This window comes from Heterocephalus glaber, unplaced genomic scaffold (genome assembly GCF_053883595.1).
Source record: "Heterocephalus glaber isolate CG9 unplaced genomic scaffold, H.glaber_assembly_v1.0 deba00001454, whole genome shotgun sequence".
Taxonomy (NCBI): Eukaryota; Metazoa; Chordata; class Mammalia; order Rodentia; family Bathyergidae; genus Heterocephalus; species Heterocephalus glaber.
In genome coordinates, this window is record NW_028258303.1 from 12,117,302 (window position 1) to 12,138,398 (window position 21,097).

Sequence of the window (21,097 nt, forward strand, 5' to 3'; positions counted from 1 at the left end):
TTACTCTTACTGTCTGGCTTTTTGGTTTATATTTCTAATGTAAAGTTTGAGCACTGGGTTATATTTGTGACCAAATAATGGTGAGCAAGAATGTCAAGATATCATTTCAAGGACAGCTTAGCTAAAAGTTGTCAGTAGCACTTTTTTTTTTTTTTTTACGGTGCCGGGGATTGAACTCAGGACCTTGCGCTTGGGAGGCAAGCACAATGACACTGAGCTAAATACATGGCACATCATTTTTCTTCTTTTTTTTTGGTACTGGGGATTGAACTCGGGACCTTTTGCTTGCGAGGCAGGTGTCAGAACCACTGAGCTAAATCCCTGGCTCTTCTATGATTTTTGACAAGTCAGTTTACAGTCTGATGATGTGTGATTATAGTTGTTAAGAAGCTGCTGTCTAACCTGAAGAAAAATGATTTTGAACAGGGAGAAGAAAGTTTTATTTTAAAAATAGTCATTTTTAAGTGATTTACTGTAAAATTGTTTAACTCTGCAAGAAAGGAATTCAGATTCTTGAAACGTATTGACTGTTTGCCATTCATTTTAATCCATTCATCAACCTTTTCTTACTATGGTTCTAGACATTGAAGACACAAATATGAACAATAATTTATTCCCTCAAAGAGCTCACAGTTTAGTGGGGGAAAACAGCATATAAATTAATTACTGTAGTAGAAAATACTATTTTAAAGGATTGTACAAAGTGGAAGTGCAGAGAAGTCTACAACGTTGGCCAGTGGGTTCTAATACAGCTGTTTGAATTAGATCTGAAAGGGAGAAATAGTTGAAGTTTGAAATGTATTCTGAGCAGGAGGCATGAGAATGTATGTTGAATTTCAGAAACTGTAAGTACTTTGGCAAAGGTGAAGGGTGATAGTGATAAAAAGTTTGATCCTGTATTTTGAATGCGGATTAATGCTACACATAGTAAAGATCCAATTAGTGTAGAGAATAGAAAGTGTAGTCCTGCATTTAGTTGAATGATAATGAAGGAGTGGTGGGAAATGAGGCTAGACTCATTTGAGGAGGATGAAGGATCTTGTAAATTTCTAGATTAGGAGACATCCAGGGATTTTTAACCAAGGGACTGAAACGCAGAGATTTATGTCTATGTGCACACATATGGCTGTATGTACATCTAATGTTGTCATTGAACAATACCTATTAAATTATATTTTATATAAACATTTCCTGGTGTCTATTTAGTTTATATATTTTTTAAATGGCTCTTCATACTTCAAGTCTGTTTATTCTCGGTAATGTGCATTTGAGTTTGTAGTATTTCAGCCATACAACAGTGCTTTTATTTATTAAGATTGTACTTTCTGGGCTGGGAATATAGCTCAGTGGCCCCGCGCCTGCCTGGCAAGCACAAGTTCCTGAGTTCGATCCCTGGTACTGCGGGTGGGTGGGGGGGGCAGCATTCCTTTCTTCATGCCAGGTGAAATGGTGCATGCTACAACTAATTTAGGAGGTCAAGAAGAAAAGGAACATGAGAAGGCAAAAAGGAGAAATTCTGTCACTGCACAGTATTTCTTTGTTCCAGAATGTGATAATTATTTTTCCATTTTGCTACGTGAATTCTCTTGATATTAATGAAAATGTCTCATAATTGTAATGTTCTAGCTGGCTGGCTGTCCTGCCTGCCTGCCTCCCTGCCTGCCTTCCTGCCTTCCTTCTTTGTTTTTATACTGGGAGATTGATCCCAAGGCCTTCATCCTGAGCTACATCCCAGCCCTTTTTATTTTTATTTTTTAATTTTGAGACAGGGTCTCCCTAAGTTGTCCCGGCTGAGCTTGAACTGTGATCCTCCTGCTTCAGCCTTCCAGAGTACTGGGATTACAGGCATTCACCACCACACCTGGCTGCTTTGCCTTTTTAATATAGAGCATATGTTAAAAAATAAAATATGTAGGTACAGGTTAATGAATACACTCTCATCTACCCAATATCATACTGAATTTTAATGTTAGTTATTCTTTTGGGTTTCTTCTTTTGTTTTCTCCATATCCTAAATAAAATGTTCAATTTTCCTGGCTTAAAACTTTACAGAAATGGAATTATGCTGCATGACTTTCCTATGAAATGCTTCTTTGTGCAAAATTTTGATATTCATGTTGATATGTATAGTTATAGCTCACTTATTTTCACTGTTGTGTGATATTTCGTTGAATAAATATACCCTCATTATTCTCTTATGGACACTTGCATTGTTTTAGTTTTTTGTTAACTATAAACAGTGCTGGAAAAGAAAGCTGCCAAAGTGTCCTTATACATGTCCTGTGTCACAGATAAAGGAATTTATCTATGGTATATACATAGCAGTAGAATTACTGGGGTATAGGAAATGTATATGTGTGCAACTTTATAAGATAATGTCAAACTGTTTTTGAAAGTAGTTATAACTATTTTTCTTTCACTAGCAGTGGAAGTACATCCTCTTTGCTTTGCTTTCTTGCTGACAGTGTATTACCCAGGTTAAAATTTCTTATCAATGCGTTAGTGTTAAATGGTATCCTATAGTGATATGAATATGTATTTCCTTTATTTCAAATGAGACTGTTTGTCTTTTCATGTTTAGAATTTGTGTTTTTTCTCCTGTGAATTTTTTACACATTTCCATTTCACATTTTTCAACTAGTTATCTTGTCTTTTTTTTTTTTTTATCCATGGGACTTCTATATGTATTCTAGATGCTAGCAATTTATCAACTAAATGTACTACAAATACCTCCTTAATAACTAATTGGATGTGGGAGGTGAGAATAGAAATAATGTAGAATTACTCATAGGTTTTTGGTTTGGGGAATTGAGTGTATGCTGGTGCAGTTAAACTAGGACATAGACTAGGGAGTAGGAACAGGTCTAGTAGAGAAGGGAATTACTTTAAGATATTTTGGAATTTGAAATTCCTGTAGAACAGTGGTGGTGAACCTATGGCATGCATGCTGCAATGGGCTATTTGTTATCATTGAAAGCTTTAAAAGATTCAGCATCACTGCAGTAGAATATTCAGGTGCAGATGGGTCACAAAAACTTGCTTATTAAAAAAACACCTTGCAGGGCCGGGGATTTAGCCTGGTGGTACTGCTGTCTGCCTCACAATCGCAGGGTCCTCAGTTTGATCCCTGGTACCAGAAAACCGCCACATGCTTATAGGAGTTTGAATCTCAGACCAAGTTATCTTATGGCATATCAGTCATATAGAAATCTTAGATGATAAGCCTTTCAGGGGACTAAATTGAAACACTTATGTCCACTACTGGTACCTATCCCAACTTCTCCAGGCCAAGGATTGTACAATCTAAGCTTCTTAGGAAATAAGATGTCAAGTGACCCATGTGACACTTTATCTTAGTTATAATTACTTTATTATCTTTTTTGTCTCTCAACAGTTAGATAATCATTTCTAATATTTCCAGGACAGCACATCATTTTTATTTTGAAAACCATTCAGCACATTTGTCTTACATAATGTGTAAAACATACATTTAGATTTTAAAATTTCTCCAATTATTCATTGTTCTTAATTACCCAAGTTAGTCCATATACACTTAAAAATACAAGAAACATCTAAAAATTCTACTTTGTACATTCTTTCATTAAATAGTATTTACAGACACATTTTCAGACATATTTAGCTTTCTGTAGGTATTTGGAATTCTTTGTATATAATCACTGAAGAGTGTGGGTCCTCGGGAGGATGGTAGTAGAAGTCTATGAAGTAAAGATTGTTCTTAAAAGAACAGATGCAAACAGTTCCCCTGATTATACACCTTTTAGTTACTTGAGAGTCAAAGAACTCTGATAAATCCAGAAGTAAAAGATTCCTTAAGAACCCTTAGAAAATAGGAAAGGTGAGGAAAGTGTCAGTATCAGTGCTAGGATTTGGCACATTTGCTGAGAATGTATCACTTTGGCAAAGCTTACAGTAGAGTGCCAGGGAAGAGTTAATACTAGTTATTAGTGCTATTACTATTAGTAATAGAACTAGTAACACTATTACCAGAGATATTATTAGGTCAAGTGATGACGCATCCACATTCCCACAAGAGTACTAACAGCTAATTTGGTGAGTGGTCACCTTTTAGAAGAACTACAAATTAGGGCCACTGAGGGTTTGACATAGACTCTGTAGGGAAGTAATGGGACAGGCAGCCTCACTGATCCATCCTTATCAGCACTGCAATGATTTTACTTCTCTCAGGTTTTAAGATCTTTTAGACCTGTAAGAAGAGAAAAGGCATATAGAAGCATGATACTCAGACTCTAGCTTCATTTTGGGTTTTGCTTAACATACTGAGTTCATAGACAGCCCAAAAAGTTTCAGGTAAAGAGTTTGGTGAGGTTCCTGCTGCTACAAGAAGTCATTGTGGATTATAGGGGCTCCTTGTTTTTAGGACAGAAAGGGCTTGGGAGAAATTTGGCAGTTTTTCTTGGACAGTTATAGCTTGCCTTAAGATTGAAGAAATCTAATAATATTAGTATATGATCATAATATGATCATATGGTTAACTTCTAGACAGGTAATCAGGGTAACTTTAGGTACCACACAAAATGACACCTCAGTATATATGTAAATGAGGTAGGAAAGGGCATGGTGGCAACCTTTAAGCCAGTGATCTTACAGCAAAGCCATATTTCAAACTTCACAAGATTGCCATTTCCTGAAAAGCCCTTCTGCAAACAACAGCAAACTTACCTTTCTTTTCTAACTGCTTTCAATAAATTCTTGATGGCCTTAGATTCTGGATTCAGACATCTCTTCTCCCTGTTCTTTTTCATTGTGGCACTATGGAAGTAAATTGAAGTAAAAATATTTAAAACAGTGGTGGGCCAGCAAAACAGATGGAATATATAGTTCTAAAGTCAGACATTTTAAGTTTTACTTTCTCCATTTTCTTTTGGTATACATTACTTTTTATGTCATCACAAACCCTTCAACTGATCTTTTATGATTATCATCACATGTTTAATATGTTATTATAACCAGGGAAGTGATCATTAAATGAGATTTTACTCACATGATCTCAACACGTGGACAAGATTGACTTGCAGGGATAATTTCAAGTTTCTTTAAGAACCTTGGATTAACAGATTGAGTACTAGTCTCAATGCAGGTACAGCGTATAGTTCTGGAAAGAGGTATTCCTGCAGGAAAGGAAACAGGGAAAGTTAAGACAGAATTTCATTTTAGGCATTAGATGTGGATTAGGTAGTATTTAGTAGAACCAATATCCTTATATTGTCATATAGTCACTTAATCTGAGGAGGAATGTATCCTATTATAACACAGTTCTGGGTGATTAAATAGTCAATTTGTGGAAGAAGGGAATTACAACTTGTAATCAATTAAGTTAACTTAGGTAAGAAAGTATCTGTGTCGTAGCTTCTTTTATTCCTTTACATTTTTCTCCATTTTTCCTTGTTTCTCTCTTCTTTCCCTCATCTTTCCCTCTTGCATTTATTCTGCTTGTTTTTCTAACTTTATTTGTATTAGCAGAAGGAATCTCTGATCATTTACCTGTTTATAGGCACACAATGAAACTTGCAAATATATTATCAGTATTTTTAGAATTTATATCCAGTCCTGATTTCTGATTTTATAAGTTAAATATCCTTTGATGTTCCTTACCTTGAATCCCACTCAAGGTCAGAAAGATGAGGCAGAAAATAAGAATGGTGTGGCTCATGGTGCTGAGATTGGAGATTCCCCTATGGTAGACTCAGAATGTGTCTCAGCAGTTGAGAAGTGTCTTAGAAAATGTGGGGCTAGAATGCAGCATTTATATGTAAAAGTACTTTCCCTCCCTATCTCGGATTGGATAATGTGACAGTCAACTCAGCAAAATCTGCTGGCTATTCTTTGGGGCAGTCCCGTGTTGCAAAATCAAATGTATTATTTGTATTTATTGTGACTTCCAAGTTAGGAATTTCCCTCTCCTCCCTTTTTTTCAATGAGAGTGAGTTGAGTTTCACTTTCTGAAATGTGAACTTTTTCTTGAAAATCAGAACTTTATTATATGCATAATAATTTGTAAATGGAACTTTAATTCTTATGTTTCACTTCCTGTAAAATATTAAGTTAATCTTTGTCAGACTCCTAACAGTTTTTAAATAGTACATCCTAATGTTGTGCTTTGCATCCATCTTACTTGCAGCAGTAAAGCATGATTAGAAATATATTATTTACTGGGTTGGGGATTTAGCTCAGTGGTTCTGCCATCTGCCTCGCAAGCACAAGGTCCAGAGTTGGATGCCTGGTACCAAAAAAAAAAAAAGAAAGATAGATTATAGTTGGGTTATACTTTGTGATTTTCCCCCTACAATAACCCTATGAAGAAAGTAGTAATTATTTTCATTTCATAGATCTATGAGGTTTGATGGTTATATTAGGCTGCCATTCATATATATATATATATATATATATATATATATATATAGTTATGAAGCATTTTCTCAGTATTTGTTTTAGGCTTTTGTGATTGCCTTCAGAGGTTATTTTTTAAAATATATTTTTTGATATAGAGTTCCACTTGTAGTTCAGGCTGGCCTTGAGCTCACTGTGTAGCTGCGGCTGGCCTCAAACTTGCAACAATCCTCCTTGCCTTAGCCTCCTGAGTGAAGGGATTACAGGCATGCACCACCACACCTGGCTTTAAAAATATTTTTAATATTACCAGTTAGGGCAGTGTTTAATCTTTTATAGGTAAATCTAGCTTTTGGTAATAGCAAATTGTATCTGATTATTAGGTGTTTTAGATGGGCAGTGCCCCTTGACCAAATACTATTAAGTGATAGAATTGATTTTCATAGGTAGGGTCAAAGATATGGCACTGTTATATTTCAAAGAATTCCGTACATACTTTGAACATTCATAACATTTTTAGAATAAGTGAATAGCTTCCAATATAACTTTTTGAGAGAAAACACTATTTACTTGGATACCTAATTTCTGATGCATTTAACAGGTTTCATGTCTTACAGTGAATGCTTAAATGAAAATGACATAAGGTGACATCTACAGTGATGTGAGGAGTCATAGCTATAAGAGGATTATTGTGAAAAACAAAGAGTATTTCTTGAGGAAATAAATTTAAAAGGAGGTGTAAAATTAAAAGGAATAGAAAGAGCTTGACAGAACAACTTGTGACAGGAAGAAAACAGGTTGATTTAATATGGGGTTTAGTTCCAGAAGATAGTCTGATGCAAAGCAAAGGAAAACAGTGCGTCAGTGGTTGAGATAGTGACAGGTAACTGAACTCAGCACAGTTTAAACTGGATGAAAAATTGGAACAAAACTGTTTCTTAGCACTCAGTAGTACTTGGCTGATTGTTATAGGAGATGGCATCAGTAGAAAGCATGTGATATCCTTTGTAGTAGAACAAGTATTGGACCTGACAGTTGAAATTTCGTAGTATCCAAGGGATATAGTACTATATGATCATTGATTATGTTCTTTGCAAGTGAGTGATATCAAGTGATCCAAAATGAGATACCTGTAATATGATAATGAGGCAGTTGATATTTCAAACCTAGGAAAATTTAAAATAATGGATTCCTGGTACCGGAAAAAAATACTTTTAAATAAAAAATAAATAAAATAATGGAAGTCTGAAATTTGTAACAATATAAGTGGAACTGAAGATAATAGTAAGTGAACCAAGCCAGACACAGACAAATATCACATATTCTCACTCATTTGTGAAAACTGATAAGCCGCCCTTGAAGAAGAATGAAATGGAATATTGGTCAGTCAAGACTGAGAAAGGTGAGATGGTAGCAGACAGAAGAATTTCAGTAGGGGTACTAGAATCACAGAGTGAAGTTGTTGTTCCTGGTTCTTCTTTAGCACAGTAGAGTACAAAGTTCCCAAACGTAAAAGCGATTGGTGGTTGAAGATACGGAAATGCTTGTTACCCTGATTTGATTAATAAACATTGTATTCACAGATTGAGTTGCCATAATATATCCCATAAAGATGTGTAAAGTTTTTTAAAAGGAACTAAACACCTAGAAAAAGTTTAAAATGTATTTGTTTTAACACAGAACTTCATACTGAAATGAACAATGCCACTGGGAGGGCCTGGAATTTAGCTCAGTGGTTTCGCCACCTGCTGTGCAAGCACAAGGACCCTAGTTTGATCCCCAGTACCAAAACAACAACAACAACAAAATGCCACTGGGTGTGTGTGATCCCAGCACTCTGAGAGGATTGCAGGCTCAAACTTAGTTTGGGTAATTTAGTGACTTAGAGAAACCCTATTGCAAAATTTAAAAAATTTTTTTAAAGGGATAGGGATGTAGTTCATTGTAAAAGACTAGGTTCAATTTGCAGTACCACCAAAAAAAATACTGTAAACATATGTGTAAAAAATACATGTACAAATGTGTTACCCAGTAAATAATTAGATGGAGGTGCTTATTAGTATTTTTAAGAAGTGGTTTTCTTGCCTAAAACAGACCATATTGAGTTGGACTCTGTATTAGATTATGTTAAGCATTATATACATGTCCTGGACTTTTTGTGACTGAAAGATATTTGTTTCTTGCTGTATTCTGAAATTTATATTCTAATCTTGTTAAAATACATTAATTTGTACTTAAGAAGTGAATTTTATTGCAAATTTTTAAATATCTCAAATAAATTTTAGATACCATGCAACAATTTGTTATTTCTGTAGCTAGACAACTCTCAAGTCTTATCACCATGCTGAATTTTTTTCTTTTACTAGAAATATAGATGCCTCCCCCATTTTTCTATTTCTTTTTATTTTTATTTTTTTACTGAAATGAATAACACACTGGAGTTTAATTGCAGAAGTGTCATACACTGGGAGAGCAATATCCATAGGCAAAGTCTCTTTAACAGTATTACAGCAAACATCTTTATAAGGGTCATACACATGGTACATTTAAAGTATTAAAAGGTATAGATGACTCAACAGCAAAATTTAAAAACTATATCCTATTAGCACATTTAACCCAAATGAACCTGAATCTATGATATACCATTCAAGGAAACTAGGTCAGAATAAATTTATAAAAAATCACCTTGTTCATTTACAAAAGTCAATTAAAAACACTGCCTGCTGAATCAGACAGCAGAAAGTCCCTCTTCTATAGTATTTATTTTGTCCCAGATATTAGTATCACCTTCAAAAAAATTTTAAGGGTCAAACTGAAAATTACCATTTTCTCTACCAAATAAGTGTAATCTATACTGACCTGGAAATAAATTCAGGCCCAAATTCGTAATGTGAAGTAAAGAGAAGCAGTAAATTTTTCTAATTTAAGTAAATGATACCTAGATATGATAGATGATAATTCATGTTCAAAACTATTAAATTACTGAAAAGACAAATGCATTCATTCATGTTCCATAAGCACGTTCAAGTCACTGAAATGGTCAAGAATCAATAATTTACTGGTTAATTTTTTAATCTGCAAAGTATTATGTGAGTTTTATATAGTAACAATTTGAAGTCTACATTATGCTAAACATCAAGCACCTGTTAGCTGAAGAGACTCAAACATTTTAATACACAAGATATTTAGACTACAGTTCCTTGGTTGTCAAAAAGTGATTACTGGTGCCAAATAATTAAAATATTGTGCCAAGTCATCTCAGCAAAATGGGAATACTGAGTATCTACCAATTATTGTTATCTTACAGTATTACAGGAATTAAAAGTCAGAAGTTAGATATTTATGTTATCTACAGTACAGTACATACTTAAGGATGGCTTTGTTTAGAAGACTTGAAAAATCCTCTTGGAATAAACACTATACTCTCAATGTTATGGGTCAATAAAACACAACTGTATCTGGTGGACAAGGTAGAGAAATGGCAATTTTGACAAAGGAGTGCTTCCAAAGGCATTTCCTTTAGAGGTGGCTAAGGTTTTTCCACATTACTGAAAAACTAAGTAATGTGGTATAGCTATCTTCACCAAACTTCCACTTGGGCATATTATGGTACATGTTCCCAAACTACTATTCTTTCTGTCCACCATGCTGACTCCAATATTCCATGATCCACTATAATCTTTTGGTCTTCCCTCTTGCAGTGTGGCAGCCTGTGCTGCTATCCATTGAGGAGGTAGACCACTAATTCATAGATGGCCATCATAATGGCTGTGTTTGGAATGTGCCTCACCAATTGAGTTGTTAGACCACGGTAGAGGGATCCGTAACCTTCTTCTTGAACCACCAAAGACAGTGTCTGAAAAAAGGATCTATATTTTGTTCCTTCTTCACGTAGTCTTGTTCTTACAACTTCATGTGGATATGCTATAGTTGGGGCACAAGTTTTTGAGGTGGCAGCAGCAAGCATCATTCCCACAAAATCTGATGCTTCTTTTACAGACTCTTCACCATTTTCTATCATAGAAGCAGTCTTACATTCCAGTAGGTTTTGCTTTATATTTTCATAAATAACAAAATGGGTAACAGTCTCTGATATGCCAGCATAGGAAGCAGACATGCCCCTGTAAAATCCTTTAAGTCCATCTGTTTGATACACTTTACGGATACATTCAAAAGCACCCATTTGCTTTTCCCCACAGTTCCTTGCATCAAGCTGTAACCGAGTCTTTATAAGCCAAATGGGGTTGGTTGCAGTGATTGCAGTAAAATGAGGTTTAAGTTAGTCTGTATTTCTACAGGAAGTGACCTGCGGATGGGGAGCATGAGATGACACGATCTCACTCTTTTCTCGGGAGAAATGTACAGTAAATGCCTGCCACTGCAGCCGAAATCATGTGAACCTGGGTAGAATCAGGATCAAATACACCATTCAATTTTTCCTTGCAGTTGGAGTAAGCAGCAAAGTATATTGCTCTGGAAGGGGCCACCCCCACTATATTGGGGCCTAATCCTCTAAACAAGGAACGAGGCCCTTCTTTTTCCAAGATTACTTTTAGGCAATGGAGGGGTCCAGGAGAGACTACTTGGTTAACACTGGCTCCAGCCATGGTGTTCAGCTGAACTTCAGAGATACAAAGTGTCACAGAAGACGACTGCAGCCGTGTTTTTACAACTTCAGTGGACATGTCAGAATAGGTCCCACTGTGCCACCACATCCCCCGGCAAACAGATGCACCAGCGTGTCCCTCTGGCTCATTCTCTCTCCAGCATGTCCTCTGGGAGCTCAGCGGGGACGCGGCTGGGGCTGCCCACTACTGCGGGCGGCTTTGGTCCCGGAAGGAGACGTACAACGCCCCGGGACGGCGAGGGGATGGTGGAGACGCGGCTGCAGAGGGCAACCCGCGCAGCCCTCCCCGCGCGCTGCCGCCCACTCACGCTCGGCTCTCTCCTTCCATTTCTGCTATTTCTGTTGTTCCTTGTGGACTCATTATAAAATGTTTTTGTCTCTAACAATTTTTGCCTTAAAATCTATTTTGTTAGTGTAGCCATTCTGCCTTTCTTTTGTTTATTGTAGACATGATATGTCTTTCTTGGTTCTTTCAGTTTCAATCTATTTGTGTCTTTGAATGTGGAGTATTTCTCTTATATATAGTGTATAGTTGAATGATACATTTTAAAAATTCATTCTGCCCATCTGTCTTTTAATTGAAGTGTTAGTGCATTTACAATTAATATAATTGATGATATAGTAGGTCTTAACATCTGCCATTTTACTATTTGTTTTTTTGTCTTGTTTCTTTTGTTTGTGTTTCAGTTACTTTCTTTTATATAAAATATATATTACCACCTGGGATTTAGCTCAGTGGCACTGTATCTGTGTCACAAGCCCTAGGTCCTGAGTTCGATCCCCGATACCAAAAAAAAACCAACAACCCATATTACTTAGTACACTATTTGAATTTCCTTGTTTCTTTTCTTTCTTTTTTTTGGTACCGAGGATTGAACTCAGGTCCTTGTGCTTGTGAGGCAGGTGGCGGAACCACTGAGCTAGATCCCCCGCCCTCTTGCTTCATTTTAAAATGGCTTTGTGAAGAGATAATTTAGGTCCTACATGATTAACACGCTAACATATAAAATTCAATGGATTTTAATTGTTTCAAAGTATGGTATAACCATTACCTAATCAATTTTAGAACACTTTCATCACCACAAAAAGAAACTTCATATTCCTTAGTTATCATTCAACCTTCCTACCATTCTCAGCTCTGCAACAGTGAATCCGTGGTCTCTCTATAAATTTGGCTATTATGGAGATTTCATGTGAATTGAATCCTTTTCACCCCACTTTATATCTGACCCAGCCACTCTTCCAATTTTTTTTCACCTTGGATTGGTTTTGCCTATTCTGGAACTTCATATAAATGAAATCATTTCAGCAATGTATGCTTCTGTGTTAGACATCTTTTACTCTGTGTTTTATAGATTCATCTGTGTACAGTAGTTGCATGAATCACTTTGTTCCCTTTAGACCATACTGGTTTGTTTGTTGGTGGTGGATACTTTTACTATTTTCAGGTTTTAGTTATGTATAAGGCTGTTATGAAGCTTTTTTGCACAAGTATTTTTGAAGGATGTATGCCTTGATTTTTTTGGATCCATATTTAGCAGTAGAATAGAATTATATTTTATCATTCCAATTTTAGTATATGTGCTGCCAAAGCAAGCACTAGAATTGTATTTTAAATACATAAGTGATCATGTCGCCCCTCTGCATCTAAGATTTTCCAGCAACTTCCACTATGTTTAGAATAAGATCTAAAGTTTTAATTAACCCATTTTACTAGGTTCTCGGTGATTTGGCTGCTTTCTATATGTCTCGCCTCATCTCACATTAAACTGTTCATTGTACTACAGTCACAGTGACAATTACATTAGTGCTTTTCTTTATTTGGAATCATTTCCTGCCTGTTCTTTGCATAGGTGGTTCCTTATGGATATTTAGATTTTAGCTAGATTGTATATTCTCTTCCTTCACAATCTGAACCATTCATGACCCTATTTTAATTCTCTGCCTGACATTTCTTACTGTCAGATATTTGTTTGGTTTATTAATTTGTATAATATCTATTTCTCCATGCTAGACTGTAAACCCCAGTAGGGAAGGGATGTTTTTTTCTTATTCACAGCTGTATCCTCAGCAATGAGAATATTACCTGGCATATTGGAAAAATTCAATAAATAATTGGATGGATGGATGGATGGGTCTTTACATAATTTAAGTAGTAGCATAGCCAGGTGTGATGGCACCCACCTGAAATCCCAGCACTTTGGAAGCTGAGGCAGGAGAATTGCTGTGAGTTCAAGGCCAGCTTGGATCACATAGTTCAAGGCCAACCTGAACAACATAATGAGACTCTGTTTCAAAAAAAAAACAAAGAGTTATTAAAAAGTAGCAGCATAAATAAGAGTTGTACTTCTTCAGAAAGAATTTATGTTGGCTCATCAGATTTTAACATGTGGACATAGGTATTATTTTCCCTAGTCTTAGGACCAAGTTTTACTTAAGATTATAATTTCTATAGAAGTTATTAAAGATATTTTCAGCTAGCTGTAGTTCAGAATCTTCATTCTAAGGACTCTGGTGTAAATATACAGCACTTCTTAATTACTTCTTGTCAGTATCTTAATTATGCATTGAACAAATGAGGGGATAGAACTCTTGCTGTATAGTACATATATGGCTATGGGTGGTCTTGAAAGAAGAATGAGAGAGAACTCGTCTTGTTCTTGTTATTGTCTCTGTACTTTGTTTAGAGAACTAAGTTAACAGGATCAGAGAACCTGGAAAGTTGAATCAGTACATTGCCTGGTGAGAATAAAATCAAACCAAACAATTCTCCTCTTGTTTTGAATGGGGGAGGGGGCGGTCTGTTCAGGGGAGAAATTTCATAAATATCAATGCGGAAAATCAGGAAAAAAGTCAAAATTATACATATAGACAATAACAAACTCACTATAATTTGTTTCACCCATACCCAACCCTACATGGGTTATTTGAATAAAAATGTAAATAACTCTTTAAGTTTTTATTCAATTCTTGCAAGGCTGTTGTATATTCACTCTCCTGGTATTCACTGATCTGAATCTAGTTTTGAAAGAAAATGAGTTAAGGAAGTACCCCATTTTAGTTTCAGTTTCTTTCTTTTTCTTTTAACCATTATGTTTTTTTTTTTTTCCTTTTTATTTTTTGGTACTGGGGATCGAACTCAGGACCTTGTGCTTGCGAGGCAGGTGGCAGAACCACTGAGCTAAATCCCCAGCCCTAGTTTCAGTTTCAACTGCCATTAATTTAAGTGTCTGATTATGGCATAAGGCCAAAAAACAAAACAAAATTCTGCCCTCATAGGCTTCTGAATACAGACCCAGAAAAAATGCTGAGAGACTAATGTACTTAGAAGAAATTTCCTAAAGAGAGCAGGAGAAATTCAACAATTTCCTGAGACTAGAAATCTCCTCAGCTGGTGTAGGATACTCTTTGGAAAGTATGAGAGTTTGGGCAAAGAGGAACTTCATAGTTTTGACTTTGGGCTATCAAAGTATTCTCTTAGCTGGAGGTATTTGGTAATACTGGTTACATACTTTTACCCATGTGTCTCATCATTTACAGCCATTTTGAGAATGAGCGCTGACAGATGGGTAGTAGACTCTCATAATCATCATGCTTGAAAGGGCTGAGAATACCTTCTGTTGGGATAGATCTAGACCTTGCACTGTTTTTCCTTCCTTCTCATTTGAAAGGATGATGTCATGGATTGACAATCTAGATGTACAGTGTGTCATTCTCTAACTTTTTGAATGATCCTGGACAAATTGTTAGGTCTATCTCTGCTTCAATTTTCTTATCTTCAAATGCATAATACTTAACCTATTATCTTTCAGATTATTCTGAGCCTGATAGTAGATTTTTGTTTTTATTCTTAAGTCATTTTATTGGTACATTTTAGGTACACAATAGGTTTACATTTTAGGTACACAATACGTTTACATTTATCATTGGGTGTTTGTGCCTGTACATGATGTATCTTGATTCTTGTTTTTTCCCCATTACCTGTGCACCCTTCACCCCCTCCACCCTTTCCTATTTACATAGACATCATTTCCATTTTTTTCTTTTATCATAATTTTTCCTGATAGTAGATATATTTTTTTCCCATTAAGTTTATTGGTACATTTTAGGTATAAAATACAGTTACATTCATCATTGGCGTCTTGTACTATTACGCGAGTATCTTGATTCTTTTTTTTTCCCCTTCCCTTGCCCTCCCTTTACCCCCTCCACCCTTCTCTATTTGCAAAGACTTTGTTTCCATTTTTTTCCTTTTCTCATAATTTTTCTTTTCCCTTTTGTCCTTTCCCCTACCCCTCCCACTTCCCCTGATCCTTTAGACCTTTTCTTCCTGTTACACAATATCAATTATACATTTTAAAAATTCTGCTTTCAAGATCTAGGAGACATTACCACAGATATTACAGACTTTAAAAGGATATAGAAAGCATATTACAAAAATCTGTTTTGAAATAAATTTGACAACTTCTAAGAAGTACCTTGGAAAACAAATTAATGAAACTAACTCTGGAGGAAATACAAAATTTGAATAGCATCTATTAAAGAAAGTCTATTCCTAGCTTGAAAACCTACCTATATGACAACAGCAGGCTCATATACATTTTAACTGATAAATTATATCAAACAATTAAAGCAGAAAAAAGAAGGAACACTTCTCCCCTCATTTTAGGAACTCAACATAGAAGAAAAAAGTATGAACATAGATAGAAATTTGTTTAACAAAACAAACTATTAGAAGTCTGATCTGGCAGTATGTAGAAAGTGGTTTTGTTATAGGGATGACAGTGTTGGTTCAGCATTGGAAGATCCACCCCCAAAAGTCGTCATTTTAACAGAGGAAAGGAGAAAGCCATATGATCTTGTCACTAGCTGGAGAAAAAGTATTGGACTAAATTCCACAGCTGTTCATGGTAAAAGCTATCAGGAGACTAGAAGTAGAACAGAAACTTCTCAACAGATTAAAGACATGTACTCCATACTTCCAGCGAGAATGCCTTATATGAATGGAGAAGATACAATGCTTTCTCCTTAAGGTGGGGAACAAGGGCAGATATGCCTACTCTTTATCTGTCCATTAAACTTTGAAACCTAGGCCCCACCAAAATAGTCTGGCAATAAAATGACACAATTAGGATAGGATTGGCAAGGTAGAAGCAAAATCTTTATATGTAGATGAAATGATCATCTACAGAGAAAATACTAAGAAATTTCTAGGAGCCCCTAGAACTTGTATTTGAATTTAGCAGGATTAGAAAACACAAGATATATATAAAAATTCAAGTCTGTGTATACTTGCTATATATGAAGAATTGGATATTGAAATTTAAAAGTTATGTAGGAGTACAAAGGACCTAGAAAAGTAAAATGAAAAAAACAGTGTTGGAAGATGTTTAGTACCTAATTTTAAGACTTCTTCTAAAGCTACAGTAATCAAGGCAGTGTTGGTGTAAGGAAAGACATATAGATCATTGGAATAAAACAGAGAATCTAGAAATAGAACTACACATATATGGTCCACTGGGTCTTGAAAGATTATTTAACATTAGCATTTTATAGAATATAAACTCAATTCAAGAGCCGAGGAAGAGATAGTGTTTTAAGCAAATGGCACTAGAACACCTGGTATCTGTATATAAAAAATTAACCTCAACCCTTTATTTCCATACATGAAAATAACTTGAAGGGATCTATGAACCTAAATATGAAATCCTAAAAGTATAAAAGTTTAAGAAAAAATTATAAGGGAAAATATTTATGAATTCAGGGTAGGCAAGAACTACCTAGGATACAAAAGACATGATGTATAAAAGAAAAAAATTGATAAATGAGATTCCATCAAAATTTAGAACTTTAAATGACATCATTAAAATGAGAAGTACTCCTTAAACAGACCATATTTACAATGGATATAACCTGTGACCAGAATATATAAAGAATTCTTAGAGCTCATTAATAGACAACCCAATTAAAAAGTAGACATAAGAAGATGATAAATAGCCAGTACAGCACAAGAAAAGGTGTGCAACTCTAGAATCAGAAAAATACTAATCAGTACAATAACAAGATTGAATTATACACTCATTACGGAGATGAAGTATATGTGCTGCCGAAGCGAGCACATGGGAGATGAAGTTAAAAGTTTTAAAAGCCTTGTCATGACTTTTTCTTTCTGTTGGATTCTCCCCCTTTGTGTTTAATTTGTCACACCCAATGGATTCATTCTGCTGGGCTTCCTGGGGTTATGAACCTCATTGTCTCTTCCTAGGGTATTGTCTAAAATTTTTTGGAGTGCCAGTTTGATATTCATGAAGTTCCTGAGGTGCTCTTTATCATGAAAGTATCTTATTTCTCCATCAATTTTGAAAGATAGTTTTGCAGGGTACATCAATCTGGGTTGGAGGCTGTTTTCCTTTAGGGCTTGAAATACATCACTTCAAGCTCTTCTTGCCTTGAGGGTTTGCATTGAGAAGTCTGCTGTGATTCTGATGGGCTTTCCTTTGTATGTGATTTGTTTCTTTTCTCTCACTGCTTGTAGAATTTTGTTCTTCTGTTGGATTTCTGGAATCCTAACTATTATATGCCTATGTGTAGATTTTTTTTGATCAAGGCTATTTGGAGTCCTATATGCTGCCTCACTTATCTGTATGTCAAGCTCTTTTCCCTTCCTTGGGAAGTTTTCTGCCATCACTTCTGTGAACAGTTTTTTTATGTCATCTGCACTCTCTCCTGTTTCTTCATTGACTCCAATCAGTCTTATGTTTCTTCTTGGCATCGTCTAGCAGCTGCTGCATTGATTTCTCATGTTCCCTTACAATTTTAAAGCAATTTTTCTTTTCCTGGTCACTAATTGCAGTCTTTTCTTCTATATCTGAAATTCTATCCTCACATTGGTTCATTCTGCTGCACAGACTTTCGATGGAGTTTCTAATCTCCTGGAAATCTGTTTGCATCTGTTTTATGGATTCCATTTATTTCCTATGTTGGGATTGCATCATGTTCCTCAGATCCTCTATTTTTTTTATCTGTGTCCTCTCTAGATTTATTAATCATGTCTTGCACCATGAGCAAAATCTTAGCTATTATCTGAGAAAGTATTTCTGATTTCACTTTTCCCAGATCCTCTTTTGTTGCCAGTTCAGGGAGTCCAGGTGATTGAGTATCAGAGTGTTCCATCCCATTTCCCTTTGGGGTTGCTGTAGGTGATCCGGAAGTCTGTTTTTGAGGCTTGTTTATGTGTCTTCCTTCTCATTTCCCCAGGCGGGGTGGGGGGGGTGCTTCTGGCGCCCGCATGACTCACTTTCTCTGCCCTAGGAGCTTGAGATGGCGGCCCTGATAATAGAGTTTTAAAGTTTTAGAACAAGTTTAATGACTTTTTTCACTGATCGGATGTAGCTCAGTGGTGCTGCGCCTGCCTGGCAAGTGCAAGGTCCTCAGTTTGATTCCAAAAAAAAGAATTTCAGAAATATACCCCTCTTTAAGTATCAGCTTATCTCCTAGGTGCCATGAACAATATGCTGCTTCTGGATAATGCACTTATAAATGAGGGCAAATGTGTTTATTAATCACAAACTGCAAGCCTGACTCATGGTAGAACTGAGAATTGGAATCAAGTAGCGTTTGCTAACAGGAAAGGACTTATATTGGTAACCTGAATTTCCTATGATAAATAAAAGCATACAGTGAAGCAAGACAAGGATGCCCAATTTGTGCTTTTTCAGATCCTACCCTGAATGATGTAACAGAGAAACTGAAGCTCTGGGAATTGGAAAGGAAGAAATAAACTCTTGCACATAATGAAATTGTTTGCACAGAACCCCCATAACACGTTTTAGAAGCAGTAGCAGAGTTTATTAAAATGGATGGTTAGATCAGTGTATTGTATTTTCTGTGCCAGTAGCAAGTAATTTAAAATGTTATCAAAGAAGAAATTTATAATAGCAATAGAACATGCCTAATCAGCCCGCTGCAGACAGGCAGGTCTGTGCACACCCTACCGAGGTCCTGAGTCGCGTGGAAGATGCCAGATCACCCCACTGCAGACAGGCAGGTCTGCCCATGACCTACCGAGGTCCTGAGTTGCACAGAACACGCCGAATCAGCCCGCTGCAGACAGGCAGGTCTGCCCATGCCCTACGGAGGTCCTGAGTCACACAGAACATGCCGAATCAGCCCGCTGCAGAGAGGCAAGTCGGCCCATGCCCTACGGAGGTCCTGAGTCACACAGAACACGCCGAATCAGCCCGCTGCACACAGGAAGGTCTGTGCATGCCCTACCGAGGTCCTGAGTCATGCAGAAGACAACAAATCACCCTGCTGCAGACAGGAAGCCACCTGAATCCACACTACAAAGATGCAGAGGACACCAGACCACCAGACCAAGGTACTGAGTCCTGCTGTTTCCGGCTCAGAGGTAGGGGCTTCTGAGCCGTTGTACCACTGCTCTTGGTCCAGAAGATGGGGCTTCCCGGTCACCATCTCTCTTGCTGCTCCCAGCCTAGAGGAAAGGGCTTTTGGGCCACCTTCTGTCCCGCTGCTCCTGGCCCAGAGGAAGGGGCTTGTGGGCCACCATCCCTCCCACCGCTCCCGGCCCAGAGGGAGGGGCTTCTGAGCCACCATCCCACTGCTCCTGGTCCAGATGAAGGGGTTTCCCAGCCACCATCCTGCTGGCTGCTTCCAGCCCACAGGAAAGGGCTTTTGGGTCACCATCCCTATCGCTGCTCGCGGCCCCTGGCCCACCTCACCCAGCTCAGAGGAGGTAATCCGTGCAGGTGCTAACAGCCCCCCACCCCAGTCAAAATGAGAAAACATGTAAATAAGTCTCAAAACCAGACTTCCAGATCACCTACAGCAACCCCAAAGGGAAATGAGATGGAATACTCTGATACTCAACCACCTGAACCCACTGAACTGGCAACAAAAAGGGATCTGGAAAAAATGAAATCAGAAATAATTTCTCAGATAACAGGAGAAATTGTGCCCCTAGTGCAAGACATGATTAATAAATCTAGAGAGGAGCTCAGGAACATGATGGAATCCCAACATAGGAAACACATGGAATCCATAAAACAGATGCAAAGACATTTCCAGGACATGAAAAACTCCATTGAAAGTCTACACAGCAGAATGAGCCAATGTGAGGACAGAATTTCAGATATAGAAGATAAAATTGCAATTAGTGACCAGGAAAAGAAAAATTGCTTCAAAATTATATGGGAACATGAGAAATCCATCCAGCAGCTGCTAGATGATGCAAAGAAGAATAACATAAGACTGATTGGGCTCAATGAAGAAACAAGAGAGAGTGGAGATGACATAAAAAACCTCTTCACAGAAATAATGGCAGAAAACTTCCCAAGCATGGGAAAAGAGCCTGACATACAGATAAGTGAGGCGTATAGGACTCCAAATAGCTTTGATCAAAAAAAAAATCTACACATAGGCATATAATTGTTAAGATTCCAGAAATCCAACAGAAGAACAAAGTTCTCCAAGCAGTCAGAGAAAAGAAACAAATCACATAAAAAGGAAAGCCCATCAGAATCACAGCAGACTTCTCAACACAAACCATCAAGGCAAGAAGAGCTTGGAGTGACATATTCCAAGCCCTAAAAGAAAACAGCCTCCAACCCACATTGATGTACCCTGCAAAACTATCTTTCAAAATGGTTGGAGAAATAAGATACTTTCATGACAAAGAGCACCTTAGGAACTTCGTGAATACCAAACCAGCACTCCAAAGAATTTTACACAATATCCTAGGAACAGACATTGAGGATCACAACCCCAGGAAGCAAAGCAGAATGTACCCATCTGGCATGACAAGAAATTAAATGTAAAGGGGGAGAACCCAACAAAAAGAAAAAGTCATGGCAATGACAAGTCAATAGGTTTCAGTTATAACCATCAATGTTAATGGTCTCAATTCACCAATCAAAAGAAATGGACTGGCAGAATGGGTCAAGAAGCAAAATCCAACAATATGCTGCATACAAGAAACACACTTAATTCAAAAGGAAACTCATAGACTGAAAGTTAAAGGGTGGAAAACAATACTCCATGCAAAGGAACCCCCCAAAAAAGCAGGAGTAGCTATCCTCTTTG

The 21,097-nt window shown here is 36.9% G+C and overlaps 3 protein-coding genes across 5 annotated transcripts in view; 1 reads left to right on the plus strand and 2 right to left on the minus strand.

The window, feature by feature from the left end:
• Art3 (ADP-ribosyltransferase 3 (inactive)) overlaps window positions 1-21,097 on the plus strand; it is a 148,574-nt gene that overhangs the window by 1,212 nt on the left and 126,265 nt on the right. The window lies entirely within an intron of this gene.
• On the minus strand, window positions 3,345-5,762 carry Cxcl10 (C-X-C motif chemokine ligand 10). The gene is made up of 4 exons (XM_004848040.4): window positions 5,635-5,762; window positions 5,024-5,150; window positions 4,702-4,791; window positions 3,345-4,225 (listed from the first exon to the last, which is right to left on the minus strand). Exons 1-4 carry the CDS (start codon window positions 5,690-5,692, stop codon window positions 4,210-4,212), a joined length of 291 nt encoding a protein of 96 aa, XP_004848097.1. The 5' UTR covers window positions 5,693-5,762; the 3' UTR covers window positions 3,345-4,209.
• Window positions 9,924-11,153, minus strand: LOC101722850 (solute carrier family 25 member 36). The gene is given in 3 exon segments (XM_087215844.1): window positions 9,924-10,653; window positions 10,733-11,047; window positions 11,050-11,153. Coding segments are annotated over 3 exon segments (957 nt in total). The 5' UTR covers window positions 11,126-11,153; the 3' UTR covers window positions 9,924-10,087.

Bases quoted from the DNA above. Each gene is read 5' to 3' on its own strand.
- Cxcl10 (XM_004848040.4), bottom strand. From the start codon at position 5,692: ATGAGCCACACCATTCTTATTTTCTGCCTCATCTTTCTGACCTTGAGT. The intron at 5,151-5,634 runs GTAAGGAACATC...CCTTTCCTGCAG, and splicing joins GACCTTGAGTGGGATTCAAG to GAATACCTCTTTCCAGAACT. The intron at 4,792-5,023 runs GTGAGTAAAATC...TTACTTCCATAG, and splicing joins TGTCCACGTGTTGAGATCAT to TGCCACAATGAAAAAGAACA.